The sequence below is a fragment of the Pongo pygmaeus genome, chromosome 4 (genome assembly GCF_028885625.2).
Source record: "Pongo pygmaeus isolate AG05252 chromosome 4, NHGRI_mPonPyg2-v2.0_pri, whole genome shotgun sequence".
In the NCBI taxonomy this organism is placed as follows: domain Eukaryota; kingdom Metazoa; phylum Chordata; class Mammalia; order Primates; family Hominidae; genus Pongo; species Pongo pygmaeus.
The window spans coordinates 184,980,685-185,007,853 of NC_072377.2; the positions used below are offsets into that span (position 1 = coordinate 184,980,685).

General features: G+C 40.8%; 1 protein-coding gene across 10 annotated transcripts in view; it reads right to left on the bottom strand.

Moving 5' to 3' along the window:
- MAPK9 (mitogen-activated protein kinase 9) overlaps positions 1–27,169 on the bottom strand; it is a 60,850-nt gene that overhangs the window by 25,709 nt on the left and 7,972 nt on the right. For 7 of the 10 annotated variants that reach the window (XM_054488296.2, XM_054488302.1, XM_054488298.2 and 4 more), the window contains 4 exons: positions 23,523–23,691; positions 10,398–10,527; positions 6,275–6,333; positions 3,165–3,303 (listed from right to left, as the gene is read on the bottom strand). In XM_054488296.2, the coding sequence (XP_054344271.1) occupies positions 3,165–3,303; positions 6,275–6,333; positions 10,398–10,527; positions 23,523–23,644 (450 nt within the window). In that variant the 5' untranslated portion in view covers positions 23,645–23,691. Of the gene's footprint in view, positions 1–3,164; positions 3,304–6,274; positions 6,334–10,397; positions 10,528–22,872; positions 23,055–23,522; positions 23,692–25,562; positions 25,703–27,169 lie in introns of those variants that run through there. The other 3 variants (XM_063665405.1, XM_054488305.2, XM_054488300.2) reach the window with 3 other exon arrangements.

Genomic DNA, 27,169 nt, shown 5'->3' on the forward strand with positions numbered 1-27,169 from the left:
TGGTCAAGTCTTTAGACATTCCAGTTCTCTACATAAACATGAAAAATCTCACACTGGAGAGAAACCCTTTGACTGTAAGGAATGTGATCAAGTCTTTAGACATTCTAGTTCTCTACATAAACATGAAAAATCTCACACTGGAGAGAAACCCTTTGACAGGAATGTGTTCAAGTCTTTAGACATTCCAGTTCTCTACATAAACATGAAAAATCTCACACTGGAGAGAAACCCTGTGACTGTAAGGAATGTGGTCAAGTCTTTAGATATTCCAGTTCTCTACATAAACATGAAAAATCTCACACTGGAGAGAATCCCTTTGACTGTAAGGAGTGTGGTCAAGTCTTTAGATATTCCAGTTCTCTACGTAAACATGAAAGAACTCACACTGGAGAGAAACTCTGTGACTGTAAGGAATGTGGTCAAGTCTTTAGATATTCCAGTTCTCTACATAAACATGAAAAATCTCACACTGGAGAGAAACCCTATGACTGTAAGGAATGTGGTCAAGTCTTTAGATATTCCAGTTCTCTACGTAAACATGAAAGAACTCACACTGGAGAGAAACCCTATGACTGTAAGGAATGTGGTCGTCTTTAGATATTCCAGTTCTCTACGTAAACATGAAAGAACTCACACTGGAGAGAAACCCTGTGACTGTAAGGAATGTGGTCAAGTCTTTAGATATTCCAGTTCTCTATGTAAACACGAAAGAACTCACACTGGAGAGAAACGCTTTGACTATAAGGAATGTGGTCAAGTCTTTAGATATTCCAGTTCTCTACGTAAACATGAAAGAACTCACACTGGAGAGAAACGCTTTGACTATAAGGAATGTGGTCAAGTCTTTAGATATTCCAGTTCTCTACGTAAACATGAAAGAACTCACACTGGAGAGAAACCCTTTGACTGTAAGGAATGTGGTCAAGTCTTTAGACATTCCAGTTCTCTATGTAAACATGAAAGAACTCACACTGGAGAGACACGCTTTGACTATAAGGAATGTGGTCAAGTCTTTAGACATTCCAGTTCTCTAGGTAAACACGAAAGAACTCACAATGGAGAGAAACCCTTTGACTGTGAGGAATGTGGCAAAGCCTTTAGACATTCCAGTTCTCTACATAAACATGAAAAATCTCACACTGGAGAGAAACCCTTTGACTGTAAGGAATGTGGTCAAGTCTTCAGACATTCCAGTTCTCTACATAAACATGAAAATCTCACACTGAAGAGAAACCCTTTGACTGTAAGGAATGTGGTCAAGTCTTTAGATATTCCAGTTCTCTACGTAAACATGAAAATCTCACACTGGAGAGAAACCCTATGACTGTAAGGAATGTGGCAAAGCCTTTAGATATTCCAGTCCTGTAGGTAAACATGAAAAAGCTCATACTCTGTAGAAATCCTGAGAATGTAAGGATTTGGGGAAAACATTCAGTTAATTCAGTTATCTTTGAAAACATGAAAAATTATACTGGAGGAAAACAGTATAATTTACACAATATGCATAGGAGAAATGTGATGATGCCTTTATATGTTCCAGTTACCTTTGAACACATTAAAAAGCACATGGAACTTTTCCATTTCCCTTTGAAAATACGAAAAAAAAACTACTACTGAGGAAAAATTCTATGCATGTAAACAATGTGGTAATGTCTTCAGTCTTTCCAGTTCTACTTGAAGACATAAAAGAACTCATTTCTAAAAAACCCTATAAATGTAAAGAACGTGGGGATGCCTTTGTTTCTCTCGGGCATATTCAAAGACATGAAGTATGCAAACTGGAGACAGATCTTTAAATACAAGAAGGTATTCTGTATCTAAACCCTAGCAGTTTGCAAGTAAGTTTTCATTTTAATAATTGTTTCAAAAGTCATCTGAGAACTCCCACTGAGAACAGATCTTATAAATTTAAAGGAATTTGGAAAGCCTGATACAAATTAAATATTCCACAATGCTCGAAACATGCACAAGAATGAAATGTTATACAAATTATAAATATATTGTGTTTGTCAGTGGCTCATTTCTAATGACGCTCTCCAGACTGTTGATTTCCACCTTATTTAACACGAAAATATTGAGGTGAGAATTCTGGAGATACCCTTTAAGCAACATGAATTCAACAGGTAGTATGGGTTTTTTTGTCAGTTAATACAAAATTTTGTCATATGTCTGATCTACGGGTGAATTAAAATGTATTTCTAATAAGTAGGTAACATTGATTTTTACGTAGCTTTTTAATTGTTCTGTAATATGTCATTGAAAACAGATTTTGTTAACTGTTGGGGTTTTCTTACTGGCCTTATGTGACAAGTTTTAATTGTTCTTCACCTATTACATCAATTCCAACTTTCTTTTTTATGAAAAATGTACTGTTTTTTGGCAGGAGGAAGTTTATTTCATTTTCTTTGCTAATGAAGTATTGGTATCAAATTGTAAAAAAAAAATCTATCATGATAGTCTGCTTACACAGCTGTACAAGTAATAATAAGAAAAACTTGTAAAATCAGCTTAGAGAGAATTATATCACAGCTCCCTAGCTTATTAAATGTTTTTCCTGACAGTACAGTCACACTTATTCAAATCCCAGCCTCTGCTGAGCCCACAGGCCTGCTCTGAACCGTTGTGGTGCAGGGTCTGGCCATTCCCACCAGTGATGCAGGGAAGCTGGCATGGCAGAATTTTAGGATAAGAGAAATGGATATGTGGGTCATTATTTAAGAAAGAGAGTTCTGAAGCAGCTGTCTCACTGACTACTTGGCCTTTAAGTTCCTTGCTCATTAAAAATGAGATTTCAAATATGGCAAATATATTAACCATAGGTGAATGTAGATAAATGGTAGTTGGAAGTTCTCTGTCCTATTCTTGAAATTTTTCTCTAAGTTTTAAGGTACTTTAAAATGAAAAGTTTAAAACAATGTATTCTTGCGCAGTATCTGATTGAGAGCGCAGTAGCTGGCTGTGTCCACAGCAGCTGGTCTAGCCTGGCAGGCCAGGCGGCTCCACAGATGCTTCCTAGAATGACTCTCTTAAAACACCATATGATTCCATCATCTATTTGGATTTTCAACCCTAACAATTTTTTTTAAATGTTATTTTGCATGTAAAGGATTATGACAACCAAATGATGATGTTTTTAAAAATAAAATTAATACATCACTACTTACTCTATGAATTATACCAGCTGAATGCAGATGTTTAATACCACAAAGCATCTGGTAAAGAAGGTAGGACATTCTTTCATGATCCAGCTCCATATGAATAACTTGACATAAGTTAGCATCCATTAATTCCATAACCAAATACCTGAGGGAGAAAAGGTCAGTTATTTATTTGAAAATTATCCAAAGTTCCTTTATGACTAAATTTCATGAAACTGTAACTTACTTCCAATCACTACACTGGCTAAAGTAAAAAGATAACTTGGTATAATGGAACTTTCTAAAAATTTTCCAAAGAATACATAAATAACAAACTTAACGTCTTAGAAGTTAAAAATTAAAAAAAAAAAACCAAAAACCTTTTATAGCATGGTAAATAGAATCTCAAACACATAAATTTTCCTACTTCTTACATTTTTGGCTGAAATTCTTCTTACCAGCCTAAAGACCATGCTGTTACAGGCTCATCAATCATAACACATGTACCCTCTGGTGGGAGATGCTGATAACGGGGGAGGCTCTGCATATAAGGGGCTGAAGACAGACAGGAACTCAGTACGTCCCGCTCAATTTTGCTGTGACTCTAAATTGCTCTACAATATATACGTTTTTAAAAGTGATTATACAACAACAACAAAAAGGACACTTGACCCCACTCCCCACTTAGCAACTCCCCGATTCTTTGCTCCCTTTGCAAGCAAAACTCCCCAAAGAGGTGTTTCATGTGCTATCTTCAATTCTTCTCCCTTCTTTTTACTTTTTAAATTTTTTTGAGACAGGGTCTCACTCTGTCACCCAGACTGGAGTGCAGTGGCGTGATCTCCCCTCACTGCAACCTCCACCTCCCGGGTTCAAGCCATTCTCATGCCTCCGACTCCCAGAACTGAAAATTAAATTAAAAAAAAAAATAGCCATCATGCCTGGCTAGTTTTTGTATTTTTAGTAGAGACGGGGTTTCGCCATGTTGCCCAGGCTGGTCTCGAACTCCTGACCTCAAGTGATCCACCCACCTCGGGCCTTCCAAAGTGTTGGGATTATAGGCATGAGCCACTGCACCCAGCCTTCTCCCATTTTTTTCTTAATCCCACTTGGATCAGGTTTGTGCAGCCACCACTCTGCTGAAACTGTCCTCCTCAAGGCCACTGATGGCTTCCATGCTGCTAAATCCACTGGCCAGTCCTATAATCCTAGCGGGTCCTGCCCTGTCATGTCTCCAACTTCTCGCTGTCAAAATACCCAGCAACTGGTCCTTGACCCTCTTCTCTTCTGTAACCACACTCACTTTCTTACTGATCTCAGTTATAGGCCATCAGCTCCCAAATTCCTACCTTCAATTCAGACATATCTCCTGAACTCCAGGCTCATTCCTCTGCCTCCCTATTCCCAGTTCCACCTTGATGTCTAACAGGCATCTTAAAGCTATGTCCAGAACTGAACTCCTGATTCCACCCCTAGCCCAATCTGCTCTTCTCACAGCCTTCATCATCTCAGTTGAGAGCTCCTTCATCCTTCAGGTGCTCAGGCCAAAAATCTAGGTGTCATTCTCAATTCCTCTCTCTCACACCACACATCTTATCTATCAGCTAATACTGTGGCTCTATCTTTAGAACCATTTCAGCACCCAGTCTCTTCCCCTCTCACCCTTCCTATTACCCCTCTGGGCCAAACAGACCCTCCATCACCCCTTAACAGAACTGCTGCAATAGCAGTAACTGATGTTCCGTGCCCCCACCCCTTACAGTGGGTTACCAACCCAGAAGCCAGAGTTATGCTTTTAAAACAGAAGGCAGGTGAGCTCACTGCTCTGCTAAGACTCTTACTCTGACTTGCCTTAGAGCAAAAGACATCCTTACAATGGCTTAGAGGCTTGTAGTGTTCACCCTCTTCTCTTCCCCCGCTCCCTCATCTCTAGCCACACCACCTCTTGATGGTCTGGGAAAACACCAGGCAGGCATCCACTGCTGTCCTGAGCGCTGTCTGTTCCTTCTATCTCCATTCTACTTGCCCCCAAAGTATCTGTAGGACCAACTTCTTCTTCTTCTTCTTTTTTTCTTTTTTTGAGACAGAGTCTTGCTCTGTCGCCCAGGCTGGAGTGCAGTGGTGCGATCTTGGCTCACTGCAAGCTCCACCTTCCGGGTTCACACCATTCTCCTGCCTCAGCCTCCTGAGTAGCTGGGACTACAGGCCCCCGCCACCATGCCCGGCTAATTTTTTGTATTTTTAGTAGAGACGGGGTTTCACCGTGTTAGCCAGGATGGTCTCGATCTCCTGACGTTGTGATCCACCTGCCTTGGCCTCCCAAAGTGCTGGGATTACAGGCGTGAACCACCGCACCCCACCAGACCAACTTCTTTATCTCCTTCAAGGCTTTCTTCGCATGTCACCAACTCACGGAGGTCTTTCCCCAGCCACCTTATTTAAAACTGCAGCCTCAAGTCCAACCCTCAGCACTTTTGATCCCCTGACCCAGCTCCACCCTTTGTCCACAGCACCTAGCACGTTCTAATGGACTACATGCTTTCCTCATTTATCATGTTGCCTGTCTATCTTCCTTGACAGGCTCCAGGGAAGCCAGGTATGCCAAGTCCCAGAGAGTGCCCAGCACACACAGGGCAATCAGATATTTGTTAATGACTGAACACACCAATAAATTAAGGATGAAGTTGGGCATTATGCCTCTCAATAGATGAATACTTCATTTCACTGTTACTAAGATGATTCTACTTAAGATTCTGGAAATACAGAATCTTAAATAGAATTAGTGACTTAATCATTTCAAGTAATACTCATAAACACCTGAACCCTAAAATCCTGTCTATCAGGGATTTGAGAAAAACATTTTATAGTTCAGCAAAACACATTAGTGATCCTGGTCTGCTCTGAAGAATTCTTTCCAGTCATCCTTTATCTGCTATGAAGATGAAAACCCATGTGGTACAAATAATTAAATATTACCATCAAATTTTCTAAATATTTCTCTGCAACAGAGAAAGTTATCTGTGATGTCACAAAAGGTATTGCCACCTACATTTCCTAAGTATAAAAAGCAGTGGCTGTCTTTTCTAGATGTTCATTCTTTGATGTACAGTGCATTACTGAATAAAAATAATACTTACACATCTTGAAATTCTTCTAGAGTTTTTTGTGGTGTAAACACATTTAACAAACTAATTATCTGAAAAGAGAAAATTAATTATACTTCAATATGTCAGATTACTTGATTACAAAAATTAAGTTTAATATTGAAATACATTAAGACGGGAAAAAAATCACAGCAGAATTCAGTACTTATTCTTATTGCTGCTTTTACCAATTACATGGCATGTGAGAAAAGTTCAACATCAATTAAAGGAAAGATGCACTTTTAATCAAATCACCTTTATGTGTCCCTAGTAACTTAATTACTACAGAATTTAAACACATAATGTCTTTTTAAACATAAAAAAGTAGAATTTATGGGTAAAAAAACAATAAAGCAGTATGTTAACTCTGAAAACTTAAATACTATGCACAAATTTCTAAAAAGTTTTGAAATATGAAGGCTAAGCTCATATTTTTGGTGTGATAAAGTGAAAGGCCTCGTAGCATCGTATTTTTACCTAAAGAGGGTTGAAGAGCTGACCCTGCTGCAGGCCTCCATCCTGGCACCCTGACATGATCTGGCTGTGTCCCCACCCAAATCTCACCTTGAACTGTAATCCCCATAATCCCCCCGTGTCTAGAGAGACCTGGTGGGAGGTGACTGGATCATGGGGGCAGTTTCCCCCATGCTGTTCCTGTGACAGTGAGTGAGTTCTCATGAGATCTGATGGTTTTATAAGGAGCACTTCCCACTTTGCTCTTTACTTTTCTCTCTCCTGCTGCCTTGTGAAGAAGGTGCCTGCCTCCCTTTCGTCTTCCACCATGATTGCAAGTTTCCTGAGGTCTCCCACACCAAGTGCAACTATGAGTTATTTAAACCGCTTTCCTTTATAAGTTACACTGTCTCGGGTATTTCTTTATGGCAGTGCGGGAACGAACCAGGACACACTCCATGGTGTAAACAGCAAGTCCCACGGCTTAGGCACCAAACACATAACCTCAGTCATTCCAGATGACTGAGGGAAAGATGAATTATCCATTTTACAGGATTGGGGTGATTGGTTAGCTAAGGACAAAAATAAAACTGCATCCATATTTCAATCTTTATACCAAGAAAAACTCCAAATGGAACAAAGATTTAAATCTAAAACATGAAATAAAACATCAGAATATAGCTAAACATTTATATAATCCTAGTGTAGAAAATCTTTTCTAAACATGAGAGGAAACCTAAGAGATCTGATTACATTAAAATGAAACAAAAAATGGGTGATAAAAATCAGTATGTCAACAACATAATGTCAAATGGAAAAAAAAAAAAGTAAAGGGCAGTAGTTTTAATATTAAAAAAAAACCCTCCTACAAATGCAGAAGAGACCAGCAGTCCAAAAGAAAAATGGATAAAGGCCATAAAAATTAAATTACCAAAACACATAAAAATAAAGGACAACCTCACAAATAAAAATAAAATATCATTTATCTATCAAATTGGCAAAAGCAAAACAAAAAAAAATCAACTGCATGTAGTGCTGGGGGATTCTGAAGTAACAGACATTCTCAGACACTTTTTTTTTTTTTTTTGAGATGGAGTTTCACTCTTGTCCCCCAGGCTGGAGTGCAATGGTGCAATCTTGGCTCACTGCAACCTATGCTTCCTGGGTTCAAGTGATTCTCCTGCCTCAGCCTCCCAATGAGCTGGGATTACAGGTGCCCACCACCATGCCCAGCTAATTTTTGTATTTTTAGTAGAGACGGCGTATCACTACGTTGGCCAACCTGGTCTTAAACTCCTGACTCAAGTGATCCACCTGCCTTGGCCTCCCAAAGTGTTGGGATTACAGGTGTGAGCCACAGCGTCCGGCTGATACTTTTTTTTTTTTTTAGGAGATGGGGTCTTGTTTTGTTGCCCAGGTGTGCCTTAAACTCCTGGCTTCAAGCGACCCTCCTGCCTCAGCCCAAGTAGCTGGGATTACAGGTGGAAGTGACCGTGCCCAGCTTCTCAAATGCTCTTAATGAAAATATCAAACTAATAGTCTTCCTTGAGGTCAATTTGTCAGTATATTTTAAACTAGAAGTGTGTGTACTCTGACCCGACAATGTTGGCCAAGAAATTTACCTGGACGAGTGTGCAAAAATTCAGGCGTTAGAATGTTCATTGCAGCACTGCTTATAACAGTGAGACACAAAACAATCTATCCAACAACAGGCGGCTGGCAGTCTCTTAAATAAATGACTGTGCATCTGCGCCATGCAACCATTTAAAAACTGGCTCATATCTATGTTCATTAAAGTATATGAGGTCTACCAACATTGCACGAGGAGAAAAGCAGGATGAAGAATAACATGATTAATCTTGTTTATGTACTTGTGCACATGTATGCATAAGAATGCTCACCAAATTGTTAATGCTAGTAATCTGTGGGTGGTGGTATTCAGTTTTTACTTTTTTATATTGTTTGAATTTTTAAAAATAATATATTTTTTGTAACCTGAAAAATTTTTTTAAATAAGTAAGTAAAATAAGGCCGGGTGCGGTGGCTCACACCTGTAATCCCAGCACTTTGGGACGCCGAGGCAGGCAGATCATGAAGTCAGGAGATCGAGACCATCCTGGCTAACACGGTAAAACCCCGTCTCTACTAAAAATACAAAAAATTAGCTGGGTGTGGTGGCGGGCGCCTGTAGTCCCAGCTACTCAGGAGGCTGAGGCAGGAGAATGGCGTGAACCTGGGAGGCAGAGCTTGCAGTGAGCCGAGATCGCGCCACTGCCCTCCAGCTTGGGCAACAGAGTGAGACTCTGTCTCAAAAAAAAAGTAAAATAAAGCATGCATTAGAGAAATTAAAACCAACTCAAGCCACAGACTCAAAAGAAGGAAGCTCAGGAGTTTAAGACCAGCCTAGACAATGTGGTAAGACCCCGCCTCTACAAACAATTTTAAAAATTGCCAAGCATGGTGGCACATGCCTATAGTCCCAGCTACTTGGGGGGCTGAGGTGGGAGAATCACAACTTGGGTGACAGAATGAGACCCTGTCTCAAAAAAAAAAAAAAACTTCCAGATTTAACATTTTATATTTTATTTATTTTGAGACAGTCTCGCTGTGTCGCCCAGGCTGGAGTGCAGTGGTGCTATCTCAGCTCACTGCAAGCTCTGCCTCCCGGGTTCACGCCATTCTCCCACCTCAGCCTCCCTAATTTTTTGTACTTTTTAGTAGAGATGGGGTTTCACCATGTTAGCCAGAATGGTCTCTATCTCCTGACGTCATGATCCACCCGCCTCGGCCTCCTAAAGTGCTGGGATTACAGGCATGAGCCACTGCACCCGGCCAACATTTTATAATTTTATAACATGGCAAGGTTATCAACATAATGCTCAGCGACCACTAGGAGAACATACAATGTGCTTGAGCACAACTTCATTTTCTAGAAACATCATTTCTCCGTAAAATTTAGTGCTTTCATTTCTGTGGAGCTTCCAAGAATAGCTACTCTAAATGTAACATCATCTAATAACGTGTATTTGAAACTGATATGTCATATACAAGATAAAAAGCTACTTATAGAACAACTTTCCACAAAATATTTAGTTGTTTCTCAATTTGTTACATCAATACTGTTCCTATTTTATAGAAACAGGGTATCAATTGATATTCCTATTATGGTTAAGTGACCTAAATTCCTATGCACCATAATGATGCCTCTTTCTAGCTTTAATTTCCTCAATGTTTATTAAGAATTTTATCAGCCGGGTGCGGTGGCTCACGCCTGTAATCCCAGCACTTTGGGAGGCCGAGGCGGGCGGATCACGAGGTCAGGAGATCGAGACCATCCTGGCTAACACGGTGAAACCCCATCTCTACTAAAAATACAAAAAATTAGCCAGGCGTGGTGGCAGGCGCCTGTAGTCCCAGCTACCTGGGAGGCTGAGGCAAGAGAATGGCATGAACCCGGGGGGCAGAGCTTGCAGAGAGCCGAGATAGCGCCACTGCACTCCAGCCTGGGCGACAAAAAAACAAAAAAACAAAAAACCAATGTTAACAGCCACTTTCATCCTTAGCTTGTCCTAGGTCTGAACTCAGTGCATCTCCAGAAGACCCTGAAGATTTCCACATTACTGACAATATGGAAGCGCACAGACAAAATATATACATAACTTACATTTTTATGATTGACACATTTTAAGAGGACGAGTTCACGATAAGCTCTCTTTGCATGAGTTTGGTTCTGAAAAGGACGGCTTAGTTTCTTGACTGCAACATTTATCCCAAGAACTGTATCAAATGCAGCACTAGAATTAGGAAATATAATGCACAATCCATTAGAATGGTTTTGGAAAATATAGCAATGCCAGAATATATATTGAATATATTATCTTTTTAATAAGTAACAAGGAAAAATCTCCTTATTTCATTCAAGGTACTTGCACATATGAAGAGCAGAGTGAGTTGGCTAAGACTACAGCATGGACTAACTCCTTTGCAGAGACACATTTCAGCCACAGTTAAGATGGGGTTCAGCAATCCTTCACACACCAAGGTTTCATAGTTTAGATTACACTCAAAACCAGGTAATTTAATACAGAGTGCAAAAAACCAGTCAAGAAATGAAATCTTCAGTTTAAACATGACAAGAAGTTGGAAACAAAGTCACTGTTTCCTGTCTTAAAATGCGTATATTTTGGAATATCACAGTAGAGGAAATGGTTGAGTTCATGAGGAGAATAAATCTAAATTTTGAGTCACTGTCTTTTTTTCCCAGATAACAGTATCTAAAAAGAAAAGACGCCAAAATTTCAGCTCACGGTAAATGTTCAAGATACAAAATCTCTAACGTAAGCAACTGCTATATAAAGTTCTTTTAGAAATATCTCCTCCTACTACCATAGTAAGAATAAAATCTACAGGCTGTGTTTCCAGCATCTCGTTTCCTGTTGAAATTCTGTTCATTTTCCTCCAGAAAATAGACATGAAGAATCGAGTAGCCTGATTGCACATTTTTAGGTTTCAAACTGGTACTAAATAGTATCATTTGTGTTATCACCTCTGGGTTATTCATGAGGGCTAACAGCTACTAAAGGCCACCTGAGAACCTAAGCACTGATTTAAATATTGTTTCTATTTATTTATTCCATTGAGTTTATAACATTGTTTACATTTATGTTCTATTAATGCTTTTTGCCAAACTCGAACTTAATTCAATCTGTTTTAAAGTTGAAGGCTATCTGCTGTAGCATTTGGTTAAGAAGCTACCTTACTTTAATTCAGTTCATATTATGTGTCTGTCTACATACATATGTAAATCCACAGGCTCATATGCAAATTGCGCCATTTATATGAATTATAAAATGAGGAGGATATATCCACTTGTGAAACAAGTCATTGACATACATGTAGCCATGTATGTATTTACACTTATATACTTCTCAGACTCAAGAATTTGAAAATAGGCCAGGTGTGGTGGCTCATGCCGGTATTCCCAGCACTTTGGGAGGCCAAGGCAGGCAGATCGCTTGAGCCCAGGAGTTCGAGACCAGCCTGGGCAATATAGTGAAACCTTGTCTGTACAAAAAATACAAAGCTTAGCTGAGTGTAGTGGTGCGTGTCTGTAGACCCAGTTACTCAGGGGACTGAGGTGGGGGGATTGTTTGAGCCGCGGGTCTAGACTGCAGTGAGCACTGATCCCTCCACTGCACCCCAGCCTGGGTGACAGACTGAGACCCTGTTGCCCAGGGTCTCAAAAAAAAAAGAAAAAGAAAAAAAGAATTTGAAAACAGACACACTTTTTTGGTATCAAAACTTTTTGTCCAAAATTTCAGTTAGATAGGAGGAATAAGGTCAGGAGGTCTACTGTGAGATACGGTGACTGCAGTTAATAACAATGTATTGTATTCTTGAAAATTGCTGAGAGTAGATTCGAAGTGTTCTCGTCAGAAATTTTTTAAAAATATGTGAGGTAATGCATACGTTGATTCACTCAATTTAGCTAGTCCATAATGTATACATATTTCAGAACAATATGCTGGACAAGATAAATATATACAATTTTTATTTGTCATTTTAAAAAAGTTTTTGGCTAAAACAAGGCAAATGGACCAGGTCTAAGCATCTGAGTGGGCATAAGCTTCCCTACTTGTAGCTCAGCTCCATGAGGAACTACCTTCAATTATTCCTGGTTTTGGTTATTGTGGTCACTCAAAGAATACATTTTTATCACTATCTCTTCATTTATCAACTTTAGAAATGATCTACCTACTCCCCATTATGAAAACTGAGTAGCCACTTCCTTGAAATCCCCAATCCCCAACACCTCCTATTTTTTTTGTTGTTCTGCTTTTTGGGTTTTCCCTGGTTACGTCTTTAAGTAACCTCCCTAATCTTCACGCTTCTTCAACTCTGAAGGGAACGTCTTGACTTCTGCACATGTAAAATGAGACTGTTCCATCCCTTTCTCCTCCATTTATCATATATTTATAACTAAGTCTTCTGTATTTCTTTTTCAGGATGTTTCTAGAAGTTGAAAATCAATACATGGAGTGTAGGTGTGTGTGTGTACACATGTAAATATCACTAACGGCCAGAGTTGGGATTACATTTCATTTTCTAAAGATCACATGGCTCTTGCTGCCACTCATAAGAGGGTGAGACTATTTCCAGGATCAAGGACAAAGGATTCTCTTTTCTTATATTTCATCAACTGCTCAAACATCATGTCCTTTTTATTTGTTTTATAATTAGACCATGATTTTTTCTAGTTTTCCCCACACATTTCTAATAAATAATAGATTATTTTATTACATTTTAGATTATTATTTATTAGATTAGTTTTTACTAATAAAAAATGCCAGTTTTAGCCTATCACTGACACATCCTAGCTTCTCACATTATCTGTTGTTTGGCATCTACTCCACATGATTTGCAGACACTCTAGCCTATCACTGGTACTTTCTAGCTTCTCACATTATCTGTTGTTTGGCATCTACTCCATATATGATTTGTAGACACTCTTTAGCCTATCACTGGTACTTCCTAGCTTCTCACATTATCTGTTGTTTGGCATCTACTCCGTATATGATTTGCAGACACTCTTTAGCCTATCACTGGTACTTCCTAGCTTCTCACATTATCTGTTGTTTGGCATCTACTCCATATATGTTTTGCAGACACTCTTTAGCCTATCACTGGTACTTCCTAGCTTCTCACATTATCTGTTGTTTGGCATCTACTCCATATATGATTTGCAGACACTCTTTAGCCTATCACTGGTACTTCCTAGCTTCTCACATTATCTGTTGTTTGGCATCTACTCCATATATGATTTGCAGACACTCTTTAGCCTATCACTGGTACTTCCTAGCTTCTCACATTATCTGTTGTCTGGCATCTACTCCACATGATTTGCAGACACTCTTTAGCCTATCACTGGTACTTCCTAGCTTCTCACATTATCTGTTGTTTGGCATCTACTCCATATATGATTTGCAGACACTCTTTAGCCTATCACTGACACTTCCTAGCTTCTTACATTATTGTTGTCTGGCATCTCCTCCACATGATTTGCAGACACTCTTTAGCCTATCACTGGTACTTCCCAGCTTCTCACATTATCTGTTGTTTGGCATCTACTCCGTATATGATTTGCAGACACTCTTTAGCCTATCACTGGTACTTCCTAGCTTCTCACATTATCTGTTGTTTGGCATCTACTCCATATATGATTTGCAGACACTCTTTAGCCTATCACTGACACTTCCTAGCTTCTTACATTATTGTTGTCTGGCATCTCCTCCACATGATTTGCAGACACTCTTTAGCCTATCACTGGTACTTCCTAGCTTCTCACATTATCTGTTGTCTGGCATCTCCTCCAAATGATTTGCAGACACTCTTTAGCTTATCACTGGTACTTCCTAGCTTCTTACATTATCTGTTGTCTGGCATCTCCTCCAAATGATTTGCAGACACTCTTTAGCATATCACTGACACTTCCTAGCTTCTCACATTATCTGTTGTTTGGCATCTACTCCGTATATGATTTGCAGACACTCTTTAGCCTATCACTGGTACTTCCTAGCTTCTTACATACATTATCTGTTGTTTGGCATCTACTCCATATATGATTTGCAGACACTCTTTAGCCTATCACTGGTACTTCCGAGCTTCTCACATTATCTGTTGTCTGGCATCTCCTCCAAATGATTTGCAGACACTCTTTAGCTTATCACTGGTACTTCCTAGCTTCTTACATTATCTGTTGTCTGGCATCTCCTCCAAATGATTTGCAGACACTCTTTAGCATATCACTGACACTTCCTAGCTTCTCTCATTATCTGTTGTTTGGCATCTACTCCGTATATGATTTGCAGACACTCTTTAGCCTATCACTGGTACTTCCTAGCTTCTTACATACATTATCTGTTGTTTGGCATCTACTCCATATATGATTTGCAGACACTCTTTAGCCTATCACTGGTACTTCCTAGCTTCTTACATTATCTGTTGTCTGCATCTACTCCACATGATTTGCAGACACTCTTTAGCCTATCACTGGTACTTCCTAGCTTCTCACATTATCTGTTGTTTGGCATCTACTCCATATATGATTTGCAGACACTCTTTAGCCTATCACTGGTATTTCCTAGCTTCTTACATTATTGTTGTCTGGCATCTACTCCATATATGATTTGCAGACACTCTTTAGCCTATCACTGGTACTTCCTAGCTTCTCACATTATCTGTTGTCTGGCATCTCCTCCACATGATTTGCAGACACTCTTTAGCCTATCACTGGTACTTCCTAGCTTCTCACATTATCTGTTGTTTGGCATCTACTCTGTATATGATTTGCAGACACTCTTCTTGCAGCTTCCTTAAGACCTGCCATGCAGCCACCATCTTGGGATTTCTTTTCAGTCCCCACTGCTTCTTGCATTACACTCTTGTGTTGCCTCTCTTGCTGGAGTACATCCTCAAGGAATTTCCTCAGAAAAGGTGCATGGAAGATAGATGGTATTGCTCTGCCCTCACCCTTGATTGACAATATGTTTTCAGAGTTTAAAATCCATTTTCTGTGAGAACTTTGAAGGCACTGTTCCACTGATTTCCACACTGAGTGCTGACGGTGAGAAGGCTTATGCCTGATACTGTACTAATTTCCACACTGAGTGCTGACGGTGAGGAGGCTTATGCCTGATACTGTACTGATTCCTCCACACTGAGTGCTGACGGTGAGGAGGCTTATGCCTGATACTGTACTGAGTCCTCCATGCTGAGTGCTGATGGTGAAGAGGCTTATGCCTGATGCTGTACTGATTCCTTTGCTTCTTTTTTTGTTTCCCAGCTCAATGATTTATCAGTCATGTTCTCTCTGTATCCCCAAAGTCTCTCACACCCCCAACTAATTACTGTCCCTCCTGTCCAGCAGTGATAACCGCTTTGACATGTACGATAATCACTTTCTTGCTTTACCAGCTAAAACACACACCCTGGAGCTCCCAGTTTATTTTTGCCTGTTTTTTGAAATCTTCTGTGTCTGACTTCTTTGGCTCAATATTATGGCACTCATCCATTGTTGCTGTGTGTAGCTATAACTCATTCCATCATTGCTATATGATTCCTTTGTATAACTATATCTCATTACATTGATAGATATTTCAGTTGTTTTTAGTTTTCAATCAATTACAGAACACACAGTCATCACCATTCCTGTACGCAGCTCTGGATCCTCTGTGCATGTGTTTCTGATGAGTAGGCAACTAAGAGTGGGAATGTATCCATTGTATTTCAGTACATAATGTCAAACTCTTTGCCAAAGCGGTTCTACAAATTTGTAGAGCTGCCAGCAGTGCACGAGGGGTCACATCTGAGAGCTGCCTCTGGGTGGTTCCACATCCTCACCAACACTTGGTATCACCAACAGCTTAGTTTCTAACCATTCTGCTGAGTGTGTAATGGTAATTCATCGCAGTTTTAAATTGCACTATCTTGATGAATAACGGCATGAGCACTTTTTCCTGTTTATAGGTTATTTGGGTATCCTCCTGTGACAACCTATTGACTACCTGTTTGTCTGTCTTTATAATCTTCTTGACTTGTTCTTTACATATTCTGAAGAAGAGATTTTTTTTCAGTCATACATCTTCTCACATCTATGCTTATCTTTTCAGTTTCTTGATCTTGGTTTTTTAAAATAAACAACATTTCTTAATTTTAATACAATATTTATCAATCTTCTATGATAAATGTTTTTTTTTTTAAATGGAGATGGGGGGGTCTCATTATGTTGGCCAGGCTGGTCTTGAACTCCTGGCCTCAAGTGATCCTCCCACCTTGGCCTCCCAAAGTGCAGGAATTATAGGCATGAGCCACCACATCCAGCAGATAAATGTCTTTTTATGTTGTGTTTAAGGCAGTCCTTCCCTACCCCAAAGATCATGAAGACATTCTCCTATATTATCTTCAAATAGCTTTACTGGTTTGCCTTATACATTTACAGCAATTCAACTGACGTTGATTTTTGTGTATAGTATGAGGTTGGGGTCAAATTTCACTTTTTTCCATATGAATATTCCTATGTCCATTTATTTAAAAGACTATCCCTTCCTCATTGCTCCACAAGGCCACCACTGCCGTAAGGCAGAAGCCCACACATGCATGATTCTGTTTCAAGGTTAGTCCACTGTTTCTCCTTACACCACACAACACCATCTTGATCACCAGTTTTCTGGTGAGTCTTCACATCTGACAGAGGGAGTGTTCCTCCCTTCTTAATGGGTGTCTTGACCTTTCTAGGGTTTTTATTTTTATATATAAATTTTAAAATCAGTTTGTTCATTTCTTTGTTTTTTAAGACTACTGAGATTTGATTGCAATCACTCTAGACAAGTCTGAAAAATGACCTTCATGGTATTAAATATTCTAACTCATGAAAATCAGACATCCCACCACTATTTCAGTTTTCTTTATTTTTTCTAATTTTTTTAGCTTTTTGTATACAAGTCTTTCATATTGTTAGATTTTCCTCCAGATATGATAATTTAAAAGTTTTTATCCTATTTTAAATGGTATCCCTTTCAAATTTTCATTTTCTATATGCTGCTAGTATATAAATATGCAATTTGGGAGGGAAGGGTACAAATACTGACCCTGCATCTTGCAAAGGGGTTAAACATACTCATTAATTTAACAAAAGGCAGATTATCCAGGTGGGCCTATTCTTATCACGAGAACCCTTTAAAGGCCGAGTTTGCTCTGGCTCATGGAAAGGGTGGAAAGTCAGGGAGATGTGAGTATGGGAAGGACTGGACATGCCACTGCTGCCTTGAAGATGGAGGAGGTCACTTGAGGAGGAAAACAGATAGCCTCTAGGAGCAGACAGCGGCACCCGACTGAAAGAGATGAAGAGATTGGGAACCACAGACCTAAAGCGGTAAGGAACTAGACTCTGCCAACTGCCTGAATGAGCTTGGAAGCAGATACCCTTCCAGAACCTCCATCTGCGAGCCGAGCCCAGCCCAGCCGAAATCTTGACTTCAGCTTTGTGAGATACTGGGCAAAGAACCCGGCAAACCCACCCAGGTTTCTGACCATAGAACTATGAGATAATCAATGGGTGTTGTTTTAAACAACTAAGTTTGTGTTAATGTGTTATGCAGCAATAGAAAACTAACACCTTCTCTCTTTTGTGCTCTTCTACCATTTTTGCCTCTGCAGCTTTCATTCTGGATACTTTTCGCTGACCTCTCCTTCAGGTCACTAAATCTCTCTTCGGTTATATCTAGTATGCTGTTACACACATTAAATTCATAATTCAATTACTATAGTTTTTACTTCTAGAATTTTGATTTATTCCTCTTAAAAAAAGTTTTCATTTCTCCACCAAAACTTTTAATGTTGCCTTTATCACCTTGAACATAACATCATAGCTATTTAAAAATGTGGATCTAATAATGCCAATATCTCCTATGGATCTGTTTCTTTTGTCTGCTGTTTCTGCAGGATTTTATTCATGTTGTCATGTCTCCTCGTGTGCCTAGACTGGGCCTTGCACTTGTAAAACTGTTTGCTATCTAGAAATAATTTTATCTAATATGATGCTGTCTTCCTCCACAAAGAATTTAAATTTATTTCTACTAGGTACCTGGGGGCACTAGCAATTTTTGTTTACCTCCATACAAGTTCAGCAAATGAGATGACAGTCTGAAGCTGAGTGGCAGTGCCTATAAGGGCCAATCTCTGAGTTACCTTTACTTCTAGGAAGCAGCCTTTTATTGGTCCCAATAAAAGTCCCACAAGGCAAAAGAAGTTTGCTACGCAATATTAGAGGGCCCTGGACTCTAATCCCTGTCTCCTAGCCACAAGGTGTCCAAAACACTCTCTCAGCAGCCCCTTCCAGAATTTTCAAATGCCCCCAAGGGAAAGACAGCCCCACATGCTGAAGCTCCCCTCACTAGGCTTCTGTGCTTCCCCAGATCCTGACCTAGTAACTCCTCACTAACTTACTAGCTCTCTAGGGGAAAATGCTGAGCATGGGGGACAGTGGGAATGTTGGGAGAAAACTGGCACAGCTGTTTCACAGGCACAATTTTAATTAACAGCCCTAGTTTCATCTCTTTTTCATTGTCATCTCTATGCCCACAGCCCCTGTAGTTTTACTATAGCTAGGTTCTCTTCCTTACGCACATACTTCAGCTACTTATTCTCACTTTATCTGCTGTTTTATCTGTATCACAAGATTCAAGCTACTTTCTATATTTCATAAATTTGTTAAAACTCTCTTCCACTCATTACTGCCCTCTTATCTTTGTATAGGTGTTTGGGCCACCATCTTAAATGAGAAGTTCCAAACCACTCATTTGACAGGTGAAAATACTAAGGCCCATAAAGAAACTGACTTGCCTTGGTCACAAAGAACTCTTCGCTGAGGAAAAGAGCTGGACTCAGAACTCAAGTCTCCTGAATCACAGCCATCCTATGCCTCAAACCATGTCTCCTTTATCACAGAAATTTTGTTGTGAACATTGTTATGTTTTTATTTTTTATATTAATAGAAAATAAACCATGTTAAGAATAGGCCAGTACTTATGTTTGTACAGAACTTGAGGACACAAAAAGGACACACTATACCAGTTATTTCATGTTAAGGCTGTAACTGTTACTTCTAAGTACTGCCAGACTCAATATTAAACACTTTTAAAGGTTAAACATTTCATAGAACGGTTTCATAAAACAAATAATCTTTATTATTTTGGCCAAACAACTTGAGATTTTTGAAGGAGAAAGAAAAACTGACTATACGTATGAAAGAAATGTACACACATTTTCCCCACTAGAGCTTCAAAATCTTAAATTACTTAATTGTACTATAACACAGTTGATATTTATGAATACTTCAAAATTATATTTTAAAACTTATTTAGGCCAGGCACGGTGGCTCACGCCTGTAATCCCAGCACTTTGGGAGGCCGAGGTGGGCGGATCACAAGGTCAAGAGATCGAGACCATCCTGGCCAACACAGTGAAACTCCGTCTCTACTAAAATACAAAAAATTCGCTGGGCGTGGTGGCGCACACCTGTAGTCCCAGCTACTCCGGAGGCTGAGGCAGGAGAATCGCTTGAACCTGGAAAACGGAGGTTGCAGTGAGCCAAGATCACGCCACTGCACTCCAGCCTGGTGACAGAGCAAGACTCCATCTCAAAAATAAAATAAAATATTTTAAATTTTAAAAACTTATTTCCTAATAAATTTTACTAACATTTTTAAAGGAACAAAAGCAAATAAACAAATCAAAGACAACTATAAAAATTCAAAATTAGGAACCAGAATATTTTCTTCTGGTTCCAGCTCTTCCATTTAATCCTGTACAAGTCACAGGCCCTAACTGCACTTTGGTTTATCTGCACAACTACCCTTCATAAAGCTCTAATTTAAATAGAAGATTAACTAGTTGCATAAACCATACACTGTTGCTATTATGTTTCTCAAAAATGTAAAAATACACATGCTTGTGAATCAGTTTCCTATTGCTATTGTAACAAATAACCACCAATTTACTGCTTTAAAGCAACACAGATTTACTATCTTACAGTTCTGGAGGTGAGAAGTCCAAAATGCATCCTATGGGTCAAGAGGTAAGCAGGGCTGCGTGGCTCCTTCTGCAGGCTCTGGGGGGAGTCTGCTCCCTGCCTCTCTCAGCTGGTTGGAGGCTTCCTGTGTTGCTTGGCTGTGGCCCCACATCACTCCACACTTCGCTCTGTCATCACATCTCTGACCACGATCCTCCTGGCTCCCTTTTGTAAGGACCCGCCCAGCTAAACCTGGGATAACCCTCCCATCTCAAGACCATTAATGTAATCACACCTGCTAAATTCCTTCTGCCATGTCAAGATACGTACAAATTCCAGGGATTAGGACGTGGACATCTCAGGCGGGACCATTATTCTTCATGCTACACCCCCCAAAGAATCACTGACAGATGATTTTCAAGTACAATAGTGATGAAAAGAAGTTTTAGATCATCAATTAACTACATAATGCCAATATTTTAATATGAAATGTGACAGAAAATCCAATTCCTCTTGTCAGTGTTAGCTAATCTACTGTTGAGCTTATTTTTGGAAAAATAAGCTTTTTTTTCTTTTTTGAAACGGGAATGTGCCATAACTAGATTTCCCAATTCTACTTGGTGCCTCATAGCCTGGTGAAGGATAGAGAGAAAAGAGAAAGGGGGAAAGGAAGCTAAAATCACTTACAAAGTGTTTACTTTCCCTATTAGAACATAAGATAGAAGGAAACCATAAAACTGAAAGTCAGTTATAGCTATAAAAATTGAAACTGTTCTTGAATATAACAATTGTCTTATAGAGATAAATACAATTAACTGAAAATTGTTTAATATGTGTTTAGTGAATATTTGTTCATTATTACTAAGATTCTAAACAAAGGTTGGGTCAGAGGCCTTGTCCTATCAAAGTATCCGTGGTTCAAAGTCTTCAACAAGTCTCTCTGTGGTACAGGCAATAAGGTCCCAAAGGCCCACAGCTTGTTTTGGTCCCAGGCCTACCACTAACACCCTGTGAGATGAGAGAAGCAAGTGAGCCTTCCTAGTCCTTCGTTTCACCACCAGTGAGGGTTATGGCAGAGTTATGGCAGAGCTCATGGTGATTCTACAATATACACTATTCACATTACTACCAACCTTCAAAAGCAAGTGAATGACAAGCCAGCTGGGATAAATGAAGCACGTATTTAAAACAGCTACCTGTAGGCCGGGTGCAGTGGCTCACGTCTGTAATCCTAGCACTTTGGGAGGCCAAGGTGGGTGGATCATGAGGTCAAGAGATCAAGATCATCCTGGCCAACATGGGGAAACCCCGTCTCTACTAAAAATACAAAAATTAGCTGGGTGTGGAGATGTGTGCCTGTAGTCCCAGCTACTGGGAGGCTGAGGCAGGAGAACTGCTTGAACCTAGGAGGCAGAGGTTGCAGTGAGCTGAGATAGCGCCACTGCACTCCAGCCTGGTGACAAAGCGAGACTCTGTCTCAAAATAAATAAATAAATAAATAAATAAATAAATAAATAAATAAAACAGCTACCTGTCTATAGCCACAAACAACTCCCCAAGACCTCCGACATTTCTCCCTTCTTGCTCCTTCTCTCCTTTTTCTCTCTCTCTCTCTCTCACGTGCACACATCAAATTATCTGTCAAATTATCATCTAATTCCAAATAGGAGATGGATTATAAACCAAAAGAATGTTTTGTTGTTTACAACTTTCCATTACCATCAGTTTCCTCATCTGAACCATCATCCACTGACTTTAAAACTTTTTTTTTTTTTTTTTTTTGAGATGTAGTCTTGCTCTGTCACCCAGGGGTGCGATCTTGGCTCACTGCAACCTCTGCCTCCCAGGTTCAAGCGATTCTCTTGACTCAGCCTCCCGAGTAGCTGGGACTACAGGTGTGCACGACCACACCTGGCTAATTTCTGTATTTTTAGCAAAGACGGGGTTTCACCATGTTGGCCAGGATGGTCTTGATCTCTTGACCTCGTGATCTGCCCAGCTTGGCCTCCCAAAGTGCTGGGATTACAGGCGTGAGCCACTGCGCCCGGCCACCTTTAACACTTCTTGTGGCACACTGGACTTAAGTGCCGATACAGCATGTGTCATCGGGAAGCTCAGATCACCATTACTTTAGATGCAAGCTGGGCATTTCTTCCCAACAGTCCCTTTCCCGCCTTAGCTTCTCAAAGAAGCTCTGGACTGCAATTTCCTCTTAGCTCCCATGGCCTTCAGCCGCCAGGGCTGAAAAAAACAACTGTTTCCCTGATCATAGGTCTCCGCAACAGAGGATCAGTTAAAAATCATTGTTAAAGATTGTCCAAACCCAACATCTCTACAAGGAAATGTAAACTACCCTACTAGACCATCCAAAAGAGTTTTCTTCTATCTCAAATCCCCTCTTCCTACTAGCTGTAAACATTAGATGTTTAACTGCATCACAGTTTCTTTAGGCACAAAGGTAATCCTGTTTTCATTGACCAAAAAAAAAAAAAGTTCTGCGCAGAAAAATAAGGGATAAAAAGTGTGGGAAGTGCTGATAACTGCAGTCTAGGAAACATGTGAAGAGCTTTACCTTGAGCTGGCCCGTGACGCCGCGGCGGCTGACCATCTTACCATGCAAGAGACTAACGTTCAGGGTCAGACTAACGATTCTGACGTTCTGGGCTGGACACACAGTTGAAGTGAGACACCAAGGAAGAGACGGCCAGCCCAACCCCTCACACAGCATCCCTTCCTGGTTAATCCATGGAGTGACAATGACACTGACTGGCCTCATCCTGCCAATGAATGGCAAGGCACTGCAATGATGGCGCCTAGAAATGAATAGGAGTGATTGGGAATAAAAGGGGGAGGGGGGGAAAAGGTGGCCATGATGAAGAAATGAATAAAACTCCAAATTTCTGTTACAACTCACTGTCATACCTATTACTCTGATATCATAATGACAGGAGAAATGAAAAAAAAAATGAAAGAAAAAAGAAACAAACAAAAAAGAAAACTTGCTACCTATTTAAATTCCTGCAGCATTCTAAGAATATGGGTTTGTACCCTACAGTCTGACTACACAGAACTAGAGCAAGCAGTTGATTCAATTTAGCTCATAAACCTGTAACAGAGTTTTGTGTTTTTTTCATCATCAATGTTTCTAAATCCTGACACTTTAGTTTTACTTTTTATTACAGCAAAAACTCAATCCACACTATTAAAACAGACCAGACTTACCAAACAATCCCTTGGGCCCCAGAGCCAATTGGTTTCAGCTGCTGGTAACGTTTTAGGACAGTGAAGGTTGAGTCTGCCACTTGCACACTGTAAAACTGACTGTCACATTTACTGTCGCTCATGATGTAGTGTCATGCAGTATTCCGAAGGGCGCGCAAATTTCAGATTCCTTCAAAGAAAAACAGAATGAACGTGCATTCTTACCCAAAGTACATACACAGCTCACGTAAGAGAGTTCTGAACTTACTGGTATGTAAGACAATGTGGCTGTACGTTGATAAAGTCAATCTGACCAAGTTCTGAACTTGAGCAAGACACAAAAGAATGCAGACGTTTCAGTGGCACCAGACCATTATGAAAGGAAGGAATTTTGAGGCCCAGCAAGACCACACTTTAAGGGGTTGGACTAGAAAATAACCACCTTTGGAGAAAAGAATTTATGCATTATTACTGGCTATGAAAAGACTACTCTGTGCTTCTCATCAGCTTGCCCCCTGTGGAACCATTTACACCTAACTGTCTCAACTAGAGACGGAGGCATTGTTTAAAAATGATCACTTCTAGAATGCATAAAGAGAAGCAAACGGACCAGTCTTCTGCTCAGTGTATAGATTCTGGTTGAAATGACGAACCAAAAAGCAAGATTAATATGCCAAAGTGACAGGCTGTCAGAGGCCTGGTGGCATCAGTGTGCTGCACGTGCCCAAGCACGTGCTCCTGCCTCAGGAGGTGGGTCCCAGAGCCGGCATCAGCTGGCACAGCCCCAGAGTCCCACATCACCACCGGACTTCAGGGTAGAGATCTGTATATGAAGAACTCTGCTGTGACCGACAGTCCATAATAGTAACACTATGAAGTCTATTCACTATGTCTGAGTGTAGGCCAGCAGGCCCAGAAAGCAGCTTTTCTGTGGTTGAGGCAGAGGCTGAGATTGCTACTCTGCAGGAGCCTAGATGATTTTATACAGAAAACAAGCAAACAAATTGACAAGTGGTTCCCAGGCTCTTGTCTGGTTATGCTTATTTAAAAGTCAGCAAGCTATTTATTTGGTCTTTTAAAACTATATAGCCAACAATAAAATCATATAGGTAAACATTCTATACTGTTTAAGACTACAGAATTTATTCTACAGCTCCGTCAAATCCCTTGCCTTTATGTTCTAGTATCTAATATTTAACGTCAACCCAATGAGATTTTTGTGGTGATGACTTGTATTTCAACACAATGATGTCTAGGATTTTCCTTAAACATGGAAATAAATGGATTAATAACAAGTCTAAATAAAGAACTGAGTCAAATTAATAATTTCTCCAAGTGACCACTGCCCCACAGTCTTCTCCCCATCCTCTGGGTGGTGGCTGCAGTGTGGCTGCCACTCTGACCACTCCAGCCGAGACGTGTTAGCATGCCAGCCAGGGAGTGACTCCAGGGATGCCACAGCGCTTTAGATGCTGGACAAACAGCTGGTCATACAACCCGCACAGCAGGAGTATCAGTCCCGTGTTACCTGGGAGCAATCTAGGGCTGAGTGAGCTGAAACACCTGCCTAGCCCACACTACTGTGAGAAGGGGACTCGGGAGCTCTCCAGGCTGGCAGGTCACTGTACCCTAAGCTGTAGGAGGTGCAAGGCAGGTCTGTCTTGCTCATGGCATCTCATACTCCAAGGACAGGAGGACAGGAAGCTGGTCTTTGGGGCACCGTGAGCATTCAATAAACCTTTGTTGATCTGATTCCCCACAATGCTGCTCCATTTTACTGACATCTAAAGGAAGATCCTTTTCTAAAGATTAGCTTATTTACAGTTTGCAAGAGGCTGAAAGAATTCCACTCAACATTTAGGGGGTGGCTTTATGCACGAAAGTGGTAAGTATTGCAAGAGACATGCCATAGTCAGCTAGCAACCAGTCTTGAAACAGCACGTACTTCGCTATTTGGGGGAGAAGCATGAGCAGTGAGTCCATTATCTATATTACAAGTTACAGTGCGGTAAGGGCCATAAGCAAAATGTAAACAAAATCAAAAGGCAAAAGAGATCCTACCCACGGCAAGGGTGCAGAAGACAAGGACGGCTTCACGGAGGAGGCAGCATCCGCCCTCAGACTCTTTTGCCAGAGATCAGAGATGGACAGTAGAGGCACAGAGCTCAAGCTGACTGTGTCCAGACACAGCGAACTGCTCAGCTTGGCTAGCAGGGTACAAGTGCAAAGGATTAGAGACAACTCAGCAAAAAGGCAGGCACCCACTACCACCTGCTTTATGGAGGGTGGCTGTTCCTCTGCTATACCGTAAACACACCAGCAACACAGTTACTTGCAAGCATGTACTGAGTACCCGCTGTGGATGGTGAGGTACCATGCCAGGACACGTTGCCTGCCCTCAGTAAGTGCACACTCAGGAAGAGGCCCTGCACACCAAGGGTCCTAAACCCAGTAGGGTGAAGAAGATTTGGGGGAATGGGAGGAGAAGCAGCAGAGGTGGAGGCACATTCGGAATGTGACAAGTCACTAGGGACTTTGCTGGGTAGACGGCGAGTGAAGCTGGAGAGAAAAACGGAGGCCAGATCACTATGAGCCCCAGAAGCCACACAGAGCCATCTGGCCTCAGTCCTGAGGGCTGTGGAAGCCGTCAAAGCATCAGAGGTGCGACACAGGCGCTGAGGTGCTGCAGGATCCATCCCTCCCTTCCTCGCTTTCCTAAGAGAAGCCTTCCCCTTCCTGCTAGATAAATGGCTGCCCAACTAGAGATGATGCCTGGCAGCTTTCCCAGTAGCCAGGTATAGCCAGATGACCAAGTTCTGACTAATAAGATGTGGGTAGAAGTGATGTATGCAACTTCCAGATCACTTTTGTTATTTTTCTTTACAGAAAGCTGCTTGCCCTCCAACCTTTCTTCCTGGCTGGGAGATCAGCTGTCACAGACCCAGAGACAGAAGTCACACGCTGTAGATGGGAAGCTGCCCACCAGCCGGATTCCTTAACGACCTCAGGGCACAGAGCCACCCCCCATTCAGGACCCCCTCCCACGTTGGGACTGACAGATCAATCTCAACCCTGCTGACCAACTCTGGAACTCTCCCTGCTATAACTGCTTTCCACCTACACTTGGACTATGACAATATTAGGTTAACTTTTTTAAATTTGGGGAGTATATTCAATCGTATTAGGTTTTAGAATTGTAATTCCATCTCAAGATTTAAAATAGTCCGGGCATGGTGGCTCACACCTGTAATCCCAGCACTTTGGGAGGCCAACGTGGGGGGATCACTTGAGGTCAGGAGTTTGAGAACAGCCTGGCCAACATGGTGAAACCCCATCTCTACTAAAAATACAAAAATTAGCCGGGTGTGGTAGTGCGTGCCTGTAATCCCAGCTACTTGGGAGGCTGAGGCAGGAGAATCATTTGAACCGGGAGGTGGAGGTTGCAGTGAGCCGAGATCATGCCACTGCACTCCAGCCTGGGCCACAGCGAGACTCCATCTCAAAAACAAACAAACAAAAAGATTTAAAATAATTATAAAAGTAAAATAAGGTGCCCTTATTAGGCAGGAGAAAAAAGTCACTAAGTGAAAACCTGTTAAAGCCACCTTCTCTGTCACGCTTGGGCTTTGTGAGAGCAACAAAAAGAACCTTAAGGCCACCTGAGAAAG